The sequence below is a fragment of the Myripristis murdjan genome, chromosome 22 (assembly GCF_902150065.1).
Source record: "Myripristis murdjan chromosome 22, fMyrMur1.1, whole genome shotgun sequence".
Lineage (NCBI taxonomy): Eukaryota > Metazoa > Chordata > Actinopteri > Holocentriformes > Holocentridae > Myripristis > Myripristis murdjan.
The window spans coordinates 6724123-6737333 of NC_044001.1; the positions used below are offsets into that span (position 1 = coordinate 6724123).

Below are 13211 nucleotides of genomic sequence, written 5' to 3' on the forward strand. Positions count from 1 at the left end.
ATGGGTACAAAGAAACCAAACCTCTTTAACCATGTGACCAGAGGGGCTGGTCAAGGTCAGAAACCCCAGAGGTCAAACCCTGATGCCATAACAGAGAAAGAAGTCTCTGCTGTCACACAGGTCAGCCCACAACACCAATAACATTTAATATGGAGACTGAAAAAATAATTTATTGTTTACTTAAAACAATTTTGTCTAGCTTCCACACAACAAATGATTGTAAAGATAAAGATTTTCCCTTTTTTTTTTTTTTTTTTTTTTGGAGTACATTACAGTGATAGTCAAAGATAGGAAATAGTTTTACATTTTCAACAGTGGGGTTTTGTTTGTACAAAACATTCAGTTTACATTCACTTTCCTGCTCAGCCAAAATGTGGGCAGAAATGAAAGCAGCTCATGAAGTAGGGCTGGGCAATATATATATATATATCAAAATTATATCGATATCATGATATGAGACTAAATATCATCTGGGATTCTGGATAATGTAATCTGGCATAAATGGTGCCTTTTCCTGGTTCTTAAGGCTGAATTTAAGTAAATGGATGAACTTTTCTGAATTTAAAGTGTTCTAGCTGTTCCTATTATTTGCCTCTACCTGTTTGCTCTTCATATCCACATTACTCATGAATTTTATTGTGAGCAATATTTAATGAAAGCACCAACAGTCATCCCTACAATATCGTCATAATATCGACATGGAGGTATTTGGTCAAAAACATTGTGATATTTAATTTTGTGCATATCGCCCAGCCCTACTCATGCCTGTCGTTGTGTTTGAACGTGCTTTCTTCCCGGTTTGTGTTCGTGCGTCTCCTCGTGGCTAGCCCAGGTTGATCTCCCCGGCGAACAACGTGATCAGTAGTATGACAGCGAAGCCCGTGAGCAGCCCTGCGTTCTGGATCAGGAAGAAGACGATCTTCGTTAACGTTCCCTCCTGTTCCCTCATGATGCTGTTCATCTCTGGAAACTGAGAGAAGCACAGTGAGAGTCAGCCATGTCTGTCAAATGAAATATCTCAGTTGATATCTCACTACTACTGGTCTTATTTTGACAAAACTTAGAGGATGATGCATTTCTATACTTCATTCTGGCTTTTAAAAAAATTGCACTGATCAGCCAGATGGGGATGCTATAGCTTAACCTCAAAATTAAAAGCTTGTAAAAGGCAGTAATGCAGAGGAACTGAGGAAACACTGAAATGCAGATTTTACAGTGGAATAAAAGGAAATTAAATGCACACTGAGGATGGCAAACCATTGGGAATCGACTTATATCCACTTTAAAAATCAATATCTGTATCGGTGCAATGTTATTTTTATTTCCCATACAAGTCTGATTGCAAAATTTGACATTTTTGACTATTTCTAACTGTCAAAATAGCAAAAACAAACAAATAAATAAATAAAGCAAACATGGTCTTTTGTTTAAAAATAAAAAATAAATAAATAAATAAATAAATAAATAACATAGGACCTGTTTTGCATCTGCATTTGTACTATGATTCTTACACAAATTCATATTGGGATCTGCCCTTATGGGTATCAGAGTCAGCCTCAAAAAACAAACAAGCAAAAAAGAAAACAACATATCGTGGCATTTTAATGTTGAAATGCAAATCCCCACTTATTTTTAAGGATTAAGCTAAAGTGATGTGTACACTGCATTTCCCCTTATCAAGCAGAAATTACCGCATTTGACCTGTATTCTTCTCCAAAGTGAATGCCACACTCATTATCACACACACACACACACACACACACACACACACACTATGATTGCACACTAGATTGCCTTGTGGTGCCAAAGAAAAAAAGTGTTAATCTTTAGATGACAGATTATAATCTCCAGAGAGTCAAGAGCCATTTTGACACACATGTACAGTTTAGCCTCAGACTGAACAGTAACTCACCATATCTGCAAGTGCAATATACAGGAACATGCCTCCAGCAATGGCAAAGATGGCATTGGGAGCGAAGGCGCTGCCCACCAGGATGCCGAGCGCGAGGCCGACGTAACACGACATGGCGGACAGCAGGTTGAAGAAGATGGCCTGCGGTATGCTCATCCCGGCGTTCAGCAGGATCACAAAGTCGCCTGGAGAGAATCAGAAACGTGGCAGATTTACCACAGGTTTGGGAGAAATAGCACAGAATAGGGAATTAGTCTGTTTGAAATTAATTTTGAAATTTGTGATGTGATCTGTTCCAAGACGCCTACATTTGACGTGGAAAAAACACAAATCTGACGAGGATGTTCTTTTTGTCCAAAAGCACCAAAACAGCAAAGACTGAGTAAATCAATAAATCAAATTAAGTCGTTCTTCCTAAACACAACAGGATCTGTACATTTTACAGGCTTAAATCTCAAACTGTCCTTATGTTGTTTTCACATTGTGTTCAAATGAATAAACATAAACTTAAAGATTTTTAAAGAGTTTTAAAGATACAGGCATCCAAAATGTCAAAATGTTGATTATGCATTTCACATAATTATAAAAAAAAAATCAGTTTTTTTCATATAGAACACATAAATCACCAAGGGGCTGATAAAACTACGGATACAGGATGTATTAAAGCTATATCTTTGTATAGGTTTAGCGATAAAGAGCCACATGTGCTATTAGCAGGCTAATATCTAATGATGAAAGCATGATGGCGTGTGGTTAATGTTTGCAACATTTTATTTTCCCTAATGCTGTGAATGCTGGACTGCTGGGTGTCAGGGTCTTTATCACTGCTTTCATGTGCTCTTATGTGTTAATGGATGCTAATTTCCTGCTACTTCTTGCAGAATTGTACTATTTTTCAGTGCTTTTGTGTGTTTTCTTTAAATGTTTCTTATAAACCATCAGCCTGCCAGGCACTGCAGATGAAAATTAACCTGTATCGTTAAATCTGGCTCATGTTAATTAACATGCATTGTCCCGTCTTATATAAATAACTTCATCAGCCTTATCAAATTCCTTCAAATAATCATTACACCGTAAGTCAAAACTTCATGCATGTGTTGATGCTGTATGCCTTTGCACACCAGGGGCATTTCACCTTATAGGTATTTCCACAGGCCTAATTAAATGTCGCATAAAGCAAATACAGGAAGGTTAAAGAAAACTGCTCGGCGAGTTGGCAATTTCCGAATTAGATCCTTTTATCATGGCATATTCAGATGTCCTTTGAAATTCCTCTAAACTGTCTAAACATTTTCAACAGTGGTGTCGGTCCCCTTCCTAAAACTAACTGCACAGAGCATGTGCCACACTCTTTTTACCTGGGAAATTTGTACATTTTGACTGATTCAGTATTACCCTACACTACAGTGCAGCTTTAATGCCCTTTTCCCATATTTTCCCCTGGTTTCAAGGGGTTAACAGGGTGGCGGGACAGTGGCAGACTGCTGCACAGGAGGAGGCTCTATCAGTGTTTTTGTACTTCTTATAGCTCCTCAATAGAGGTCAATAAAGGTCAATGAGTCAACAGTGAAAAGCAGATTGGCTGCAGATGAGGGGTAATCTGGCCTCACCTAGCTCATGGGGAAACTCCTCACACACGATGGCGATGGACGTGCTGAACCCCGTCAGCACTGACACCGTGAACGAGGCGCCGATGGCCAGGCCGTCGATGAAGTTGTGCAGCGCGTCACTCAGGGTGATCATCCACGCCACGGTCTTGATGCTGGAAATGCGCTGCCCACGCAGCCAGTGGCACATCACGCCAGACACATGAACCTCCTGCAAGAGCGACCTCCCGGAGGAGAGGGGACAGGTTGAAGGTACACTCACACAAGCTCGCTGTTTGTTCATGCCTAACTCATACTCCAGTGCGCAGGCAAACAGCGAAACATGTGGATTCAGTGATCCACAGAGATAACAAGTACATAACTGGAGTTAACCCCCGCAACCTGAGTAACAAATTAATAAAAAAATATATAAATAAATAAATAAATATCGAAAAAAGTCACACAGACACAAACTCCTTTATGTTATGTAGCTGACGAAATGTTGGGTGCCTGAAAACAAGCTTTGCATACCTAAAGTAAACCTGAAACATGGGCATAAACTGCTGCAGAGGTGACTGTGCACGTGACTTTGTCTTTTGGATTCAGAGCCACGTTTGTGCATTTTCAGTGTCGGTGAAATGTGCCTCGAGGGTGATAAGAACAACCTGTCAAACCCTTTTGCTAAAACCAGTTGTTGTTAACGGCCAGGAGGCAGAGCAGCTGAGCTCCCTCATGTACCTGAGAGCTGGTAAACCCACTTTAAATAGAGTACACCAGCCCCTAAACGAAAGATTATTTACTTCTAACACTATGTGCTGGTTTGAATACGTGAATGTCCAGTTATTTGTCTCTGATCAGGCTCTCATTGTTGCATCTCTGCACTTTATTTTTTTTTATTTAAATGTGTTTTTGTGATGTAAATATAGCTTTAAATGTGTTTTTATTCTAAATATGCATTTTTTAATCTTTGTAATCCCATGTTATTACTGGCAAAACACACGTTTTAACCTTTTGCGTCCAAACTTTAGACAATAAAGTGAATTTGAATTGGAACTGCAGAGCTGCAGGTGTTTGGATCTGGATGAAACAAGCGGCGGCTTCATTCGGCTTGCTCTGCTTGGCTTGCTGTGCCACTTGAAACCTTCTACATTTCACCTTTTAAAAAAAATAACATCATCTGTTTACCTCGGGCCTTAATCGACAACATGTTTGCCCTCAAACAGGCTGGACTCGCAAAGTGTAAGAGATACTGAACGACGAAGTCAGGAAATGATTCTCTGTGGTTTTTTTTGTGCTAAATGGATGTGTCGCATTTTGTAACAGAACGCTTCAATTACAACTATAAAAGGCACAAGTGTTCTTGATGCGGAACCTGAGAACAGGCGGAACCAAACAGTGCTCGTGGGACTTGGACGGTGATCCTCTGCGGTGACAAACCACCCCATTATTGGCCGCCACCGAAACAAGGAGTCTTTGTGCGCCGGCCAGACAATTCCAGCATTTATCAGGGGAAAGGATCTGTGGCCTTTGACTCGGTTCCATTCCTTAAGCCCTCTGTGACACCGGTGCATCTGTTTGTTTAGTGTTTTGATCTCCACAAAAAGCCAGGCTCCCACATGTGACTCCGGGGATTCACCGTTAAACATTAACGCCGCCTCTAATCGTCTCGTGTCGCCGATAACAGCTCAATAGATAACTCTGAAGAGAATGATGCCATCGTGTCTGAGCCGGAAAAAAAAAAAAATCATTGGTATGGCGTGCAGGTGCAGCCACTTGCTTCTACAGTGAGATATCGCCCCCTTCTGTCAGCTCCGTCTCCCCTGCACTCTTTTGAGATAAATCACATTATCATGAACATGTGGCTCTCCATTTGACACACAACTCCTGCACCTGACTGACAACAGTGATAGCTTGTAAATTGAGTCATAAATTTTACTGTTTTAATATATAGCTTATGACATCTTGGCAGGGTTGGTGTGACAGCATTAATTTGTGATAGTGCGATGCGGCAGCGAGCAAATATGTATCACACCCTGATGACCGATAAGATTTCAGTGAGGCCTCGATATTTTTAGAAGCCTATCCCATCTGGAAGATTGAGCTACTCATTAGATAATAAAGAAATTGAGTACAAGGTTGCATTGTGTTGTAGGTTAACTTGACTTACACGCTGATCTAAGCAGCAGGAAATAAGCTCAGATTTCTTGCATGTATCAGTCCCATGCAGTGGGCTTTAATAAGAACTATTGTTTCCACACGATTAACATTTTATTTAAGTTCTATATGTGGTAGATCAGCAGGGTGCACTCTAGTACCTGAGAAGGTGTCACTTCTACATGTGGAGGGTTTGGATTGGGGCTGCTCTTGTCTGTGCTGATGGTGTTGATGCTGGTCAAAATGATGTGCTCCTTTTTTTCCAAGGCATCCCCGTTCTGCAGGGAGTTTTCTGGAGGCTGATCTGCAGGAGCCAAGTGGCTGTGTTCGTGCTGAGGAGGATGAAATAAAATAATCAGATGAGAATGTATGAGCTGAGTGGATATCAAAGATGATGGAAAAAAAAAAACTGATGAAGCAAGAGAAGACAGTCTGGGTATTTATACGAGCAACACGGTTTTCTCTCCTAGTCCACAGTCTACGCCTCTCTTTTTGTATTTCAAGTGCACAAAGCTTTTTATAACTACAAAATCTCAAACATGAGCTTATATGCATTTCTGTAAAAGTCGATACTGAGCCTCAAATGTTCAAAACCAAGGCGTTAAAGTCAGGTTTTTCACCTTTCAAAACCTAGCTTCATGTTTTCCAGTTGTATCAGTGATTTTCTCTCTCTATTCCCAAAGCCTGCGGGATGATGAGTGAGTAGCATTCAACAGGATATACTTCACTCTAAACTGCTGTGGTTACAGCGGAGGTGGAGGTGCTCAGTGGCCATCAGTGCAGATTATTTGTACTGGAAAAACTCCCACAAGGTAATATGTACAAGAGAAATAATGTAAAGAAGGGCATAGTTGAACAAAAGTAAACATGCAAAGGTAAACAAAAGTCATCCGTGGGTGAATAAAAGTGTAAGTAAGGTAATTCCAGTGTTACTTCACCACACACACCAGGGTGCTGAGCAAAAAAAAAAAAAAGTGGAAAAGCAACAAAAACAGGAATGAACTTCATGCACACTTTGTTTTGGGGTTAAAATGACAATCTGTCAGCGTGGCAGCCCTCATGAAGGCATGCACCAAATTGGTTGGTTTTATTTAGTAAATCATTTTTTTAAATCTCTAGCCTGGGTGTGCAAGAAGTTCCTCCCTTTTGTGAATAAATCTTTGAAATGATATAAGTGGGTTTACTTCATGGAAAGATCACATGTTCCTATAATCTCGTCCACTACGCAATATACGATCTAAAGTGCAACATCAGAATCTCCAGTTGAATCTGTGACTATCCTACCTGCTGGTGAACTACTATTTTTATTGCCCCCATAGAGAGTAATTGATATCATTATAGCTAATTACGGTCAGGAGAAGCCAATAACCTGGGGCTTTATATCTGCGGTGACATTTACTCTAAGTACATCAATCATCTCTATCTGCAATAAAAAAAAAAAAAAAGTTTGCAGCTAATGAACTTGTTGGCTCGTCCATTATCTTACCTCATGCTCCACCCCCAGAGCCATTTTCAGTAGCTTCTCCATGAAGAACAGGAGGTAAAACCCGCCAAATATTCCAACTGCATTCGTCACGTAGTTATCAGTTTTGGGATCGAAGCCCAGGGCCTGTGGATTTACGGGACAATGTTAGTGTTGTATCTGAAAGCTCCGGCTCCAGCACTGCTCTCGTATCGGCTCACACATGCATTATAAGAAGTGTTTTTTCTTTTGTGTACGACGATCATTTTCATGACTTTGGTGCCCCTCTCTATTACAAACCTCTGGGATGAGCTGCAGTACAGCATTGGAGAAGAGTGTCCCGATGGCCAGGCCAATGAAGTAGGTGAGCACTTTGGGGAAATAAGGTTTCTTGGTGAGAGGGATCAGCAGCAGACCCAGCAGAGATGCCAGGTTTATCACAGTGACGGCCAGGAACCCATAACCCCACACTGCAGAGGAGGAAACACAAAGAAACACTTACATTCCCCATTATTGTTCATTAAACTCATCATTAAATATTTTTTTCTACTGGCACTTTTGGCAATGCTGAATCGTGGACCATATCATCCATATTCATCATCACTCATTGGTCAGAAAGAAACTGAAAAGCCCTTAATCAGAGCTGCTTATAACCAGGAAGCCCCTTTAGAGACACTGGTGAAAGTTGTAGTTTCTATGGTTGTACCGTAGTTGATAATCTAACCATATAAAACATTTTTTTCACTGAATTAGTTACGCTAATGTTATTTATGTGAGGTAGCAATTTGGAGATGCTGTTGTTAGTTAAAGACACACCCTCAGGTCAGTAGGCTGGCGTGTGTATGGAAAAAAGGCAGTATAATACTAGAGTTCCTGCTTCTGAAGAGGTTTTTGCGATGGTGCTGCATGCGCTGCACTTCCCAGAGATTACTTGCCCAACAGTGTGTTCGTTACTCTGAGGTCTCCTTTAAATTTGATGTTTGCCCTCCTGCATGTTGCTTTCGCAGCTCATGCTACCCATCCAGTTCGTCTTGTGCTTATTCCAACAAAACGCTGTTCAAATATATTTAAAAAAAAAAAAAGCTTCAGTGAACAGGGAAGAGGCTGAATCGCGTTTCAAGACTTTGAGGAGGCATAACACGACCTGTGACAGCCATGTTGGAGGTCTTCAGTTCTTGGGCAGCAGTAGCTAGTCGTGAACAGCTGACTGCAATTATGAGTATACAGCCACATGAGAAGAATTGGAAAGAACTGAAATTAATTTATGCACTTTAACACTGACAAATCTGATCTGTTTTGTGTTTGTTTGCACAGATGTCGTCTTGTTAGCTAGCAGCTATCTGTCACTGTCTTGTAAATATGAAATTGTCACACAAGGTGCTATATCTAGTAGAGGCAAATATGACTGTTATGTTTTGGGCAAAATACACTTTTTCCAACTTTCCCAGACTGAGAGATGTTGTTTGGTGCCATTTTCCCCTCTGTACGTCCGCTGGTTTGGTTCCAATTAGTAGCATTTCGTGTTAATTTAGCACAAAGACTTGAAGTCTATGGGAGTCATTAGCCTAGCTCTGTCAAATTGAAAAAATAAACCTTACAGCAACTCAAAAGCTGCCCTCCTTATACAATATATCATGTATTTGAGACAAATATTGTCTTGAAATTTATAAAAAAAAAAAACAAAAAAAAAAAAAAACAGTCGTTTTAGGAGAACTTAATTTGTGTCGGCTCTTCCAAAACTTTGAGTGGTGCGCTAGGCGGAAGGATAAATGTGTTCAGTGGTTATAGTTCCACCATCTAACTTCTCCTAAAACAACTCTTATTTTATGTAGAAAAAAATCCAAAAGATGTATTTCAAATCCACATGCCCCACTGTGTAAATAAGCCAGCTTCAGAGTTGCTGTAAGGTTTATTTTTCACTTTGACGGAGCCAGGCTAACGACTCCCATAGACTTCAAGTCTTTATGCTAAGCTAACATGAAATGCTACCCCTAGAATCTGAACCACTGGACGTACAGAGGTGAAAATGGTATCAAAAATCTTGTCTCAGTCTGCGTCAGTCAGAAAAAGGTTATTTCGCCTAAAACATTGGAGTTTTTCTTTAACACTGTACAGCCATAAAAGATGTAGTGCTATTTATTGACAAATCTTTTTTTTTTTTTTTTTTTGCATGACCAGTGCAGAAAGCAGCGTGCACCAACACAACAGTGGACAACACATTCCCATTTTAACAACAGTCACAGTCGGCCATGACCCTGTGCTGTCCGCAGGACCGAGCAGGAATGTCGGACACGGAGTGTGAGAGATCAGCGGCTCCGTGAGTCAGCCCGGGACATTTTGGAGTGTTTGGCTGCACCACAGGAGGTGTTTGAAGGAATGTGACACCGAAAAGTCACGGCTATCATCAGCTGGGTCTGGATCCAGCCTTGGCTCCTTGGTTAGATGTTTTTGAGGGAAAAATAAGGAGTTTAATTGCAAAATGAGACTTCTAGAATGACACCAATTCCGGCCAAAAAATTGGAGATATGACAGTAAACACCATCGTGTCATCTTAAAACTCTTCTTCTACACTATTTTTTTTTTTTTGCCTTGTAGTCAGAAATATAACTCAATTTATCCCCCCCCCAAAAAAACAGATATACACAATTTTGGAATGAACCTTCTAAAATACTGATCACATCCCTTCATTGTTTGGCCAAGAGGCTTGCTGGAGGGCCGAGCCTCACATCACATGGCTCCCTCTGTGTGTGAGGTCCTTCCTGCTGACCTTGCACCATGTTGTGTCAGGGCTGTGAAGCTCTGTAAAATGTTAAAATGTCTCCGCACCAGCCACAGCCACAGCAAGACAAACCTCTCTGTTACTTACTGCACTTTTCACTTCAGTGTGTCCAGCTCTTATCACTGTGTACCAGAGCAAGCCACTATTCCTGAACATTTAACCTGAGATTGTAACAAAATGATTTTATTGTAAAAGTTTGATTTTAAGTTATCTTTCCCTTGCTATAACTGCCACATCACTCTGAATGTAGGTTATTCTTAACAATGACATATATAGGAATATGCCAGCTGTATGTGTATCAACAATATTTTTCCATACTTTTCCAAATTTGTCAGGACCTGAAAATGAACTTTTTCCATTAATTTCCAAACTGTCCACAGATATTTCTAGAACCCTGGCAGTGGTTCACCATTCTGGGTTCAGGGTGCCCTAACCTGATTCTAGGGCTTTTGCAATACTGTGAATAAAAGGTATTTTGCAATCTAGAAGTGCATAATGCAATCAGTGCATAATGAAATCATTATGTTTACTGTCTCTCTGATGATGAATTCCTTAAAATCGCCCACAGAGAGATAAAGGTGCTTGTCTGCACTGGGTCAGCAGTATCATCCACTTGTTTGTTATGGCGTCGTTGCTTTATTAGTTCTCAATAAATAAGCGGAGGAAACAGAGGATGGGAAGAGCAAAGAGAGCATGACATCCAGCAAATTCTGCTGTATAAATAAAATGTGACTTAGGCTGAACCGAACCCCCTGCAGCTGCGTGGCATTTCAACAACCGAGCCACCGGGATGCACCACATTAGCTCTGCAACAGCTATTGTCACTGTCGGTTAAGCTTGATCTTTGTTTTCAATTAACTGATAAATAATTTTTTTCCTGTCAAATGTCAAAAGTAGTGATAAATAGCCAGGATGATGATACCAAAACAGTTCGCCAGAGAGTAAATGAGGTCTGAAACTGCCTAATCTGAAAAGCCCCAAAGTTTTAATTTTGTTATGACACAGACAGAAGAAAATCAAGCACACGTCTCATATCTGTGAGGCTGTAACCAGAAAATGTTTGGTATTTTTTACTTGGGAAATGAAAAACAGCTGCTCAGTCACCATAACGATCAACTAATTGATATTAGTTTGAAAATTTCACCATATCCCCTTGTGTTTTTGGCACTGCAAGCCCCACGGACTGAGAATAACAGGACTGAAAACTGTCTTATATGCCCCGTGTGTGTATGTGTGTGTCTCTGGATGAAAGCACTGTCGGACGTGATTCGGTGCAACAGACCCCACGAACCGTGCACTGTTTGTGTTGCGGGGGTCCTACAAATAAACTGGGAGACATCGAACATTGGGATGAAGCAACTCACCAGTGTAATCAATTTGCTGCAGGGAGGTGGGGGCGGTGTAGGGGCAAGAGGGCAGCAGCACCTGAGTCAACACAGCGGGGCAGATCCTCTCCAGATGTCCCACAGTCAGCTGACTGACATTGCTGAACCCATAGTGGGACAGGATCTGCTCCACTGAGGGACACTGGGGGTCGCAGACACAAAGATGTTGTTAGACATGCAGCAAGCGGTCATTTCCATGATCACAGTCATCTCCAAAAAGGAAAAATATCACTGGCTCAAGATTGGCAAGAGAAAACTGGATTAAAAAAAGAACACAGAAATCCATTTATGACCAAATTATGAACTTGGTGATGTCTACAAGTTGAATAAAGTGAATTAATTTTTTGTTTTGCATAATTCCACAGAAAGATGGAGATGCTTTCCAACGTGTTGTCAGCATCTGATATTTATTAATGTGTTTATTATAATGGCAAACACTGAAAACAAAAATAAGCCAAGGGAAATAAAGCATATTTGTTCATTAATTAGCCCCATTATTAACTAGTAACGCTTACTGACTGAAAACACTATAGTAAGTCGATTATATAGATATTATAATAGATGTAAGACATTACAATGGGCAACATCAAAGCAAAAACATCCACAACAAAAATTAAACAAACACAATAAATGAATAATACGGCCTTATTATAAATTAGGTATGACTAAATACTACGGAAAGTAGCTTTTGGATTAATTTTCTATTTAAATAGGTTGGTGGATCATTCTTACCTCTAGGTTTGCCAGCGGATTTTTCTCAGCTATTAACTCAGGTCTTCTGGCGGAGATTAGCAGCACTAAACTGTGCAGGTTTGACGTGGATATGGATTTATTTTCACCATAATAGCGCAACACATTGTCCAGAAAGCCTTGCCCATCCCGCTCCTCCACGTGAATACTTTGGCATTTGGAGATCAAAACTAAGGCGCACGCCAAGAAGCATTTGAAATGAGGCATCGTTGCCAAAATCAAGGATTTTTTTTTTTTTTTTAGACGATAAAAAATACAGTTTACTATCTGTGAAATGACGATGTCCTGGGAGTTTCTAAGCAGTCCGCGTCCATGGCAGGCTCATTTAATCGGCGTCCCGTCCTCTTGCATTTGCAGATTTCCTACCTGACTTAACTTTTGGCTTGTGTCCTTCCTGCTGTGCTCCAATAATCTGGCTGGACTATCTGAGGTAGATTAGGCTGCGACTCGCCGGTTCAAAGATCAGCTCGGCAGACTTGCAGCAGGCTGGAAAAAATATGGAGGTGACCGGCCACATGTAGAGCCGCAGTCACTTTATCAATGCTTTTCTTTGTGAGTGACTTTCTCACTTGGCATGCAACGTGCTCACACACACACACGAAACACACACACACACACTCTCTACTAATCCTGTTCAAAGTATCAGCAAGAGGTCAGCAAAAAAAAAAAAAAAAAAAAAAAATCGAGAGTGAAATGCATCAAGGTGATCTGCTGTTGACTCTATGGATTCACTTATGACACAGCTGGAAACAGAGGAAAAAAAAAAATCATAAACATGAGTGCGTGAGGCGCTCCTGAGGTGGTTGTTGTTGTTGCGTTTCTGTCGCCCCCTAGTGGCAGCTGGCAGAGAGTCAGAGACGCAAGTGCAATGCAAGAGGTTCTCTGCTGTCTTTATCTGATTGGTGTGCAAAATACCAAAATCACAAACACAAATAAAAAAAACAACAACAACAAAAAAAAAACAAGATTAAAAATGATTGTCAGTGCACAACAGATGATAATAATGATAATAACAATAATATCAAATCAACATGAATTAGATGATCCGTACAGGCGCAGTCAGTGAATCAGTGCAGAACCATATAGTGCAACAGATATATCAGCGTACAGATATTTACTTTTTATCAGTGTGATTAGCCTTTTATTATTCATCGGATATCATTCAGTCATTGCCAATATGATG

At 40.5% G+C, this 13211-nt stretch overlaps 1 protein-coding gene across 1 annotated transcript; it reads right to left on the reverse strand.

Annotated features, from left to right (window-relative positions):
• Positions 1-357: 357 nt before the first annotated feature.
• On the reverse strand, positions 358-13011 carry slc39a8 (solute carrier family 39 member 8). Its single transcript, XM_030044956.1, has 8 exons — positions 12011-13011; positions 11258-11420; positions 7415-7584; positions 7139-7261; positions 5814-5984; positions 3523-3730; positions 1913-2097; positions 358-970 (listed from the first exon to the last, which is right to left on the reverse strand). Exons 1-8 carry the CDS (start codon positions 12233-12235, stop codon positions 824-826), a joined length of 1392 nt encoding a protein of 463 aa, XP_029900816.1. The 5' UTR covers positions 12236-13011; the 3' UTR covers positions 358-823.
• Between the last annotated feature and the right edge of the window lie 200 nt (positions 13012-13211).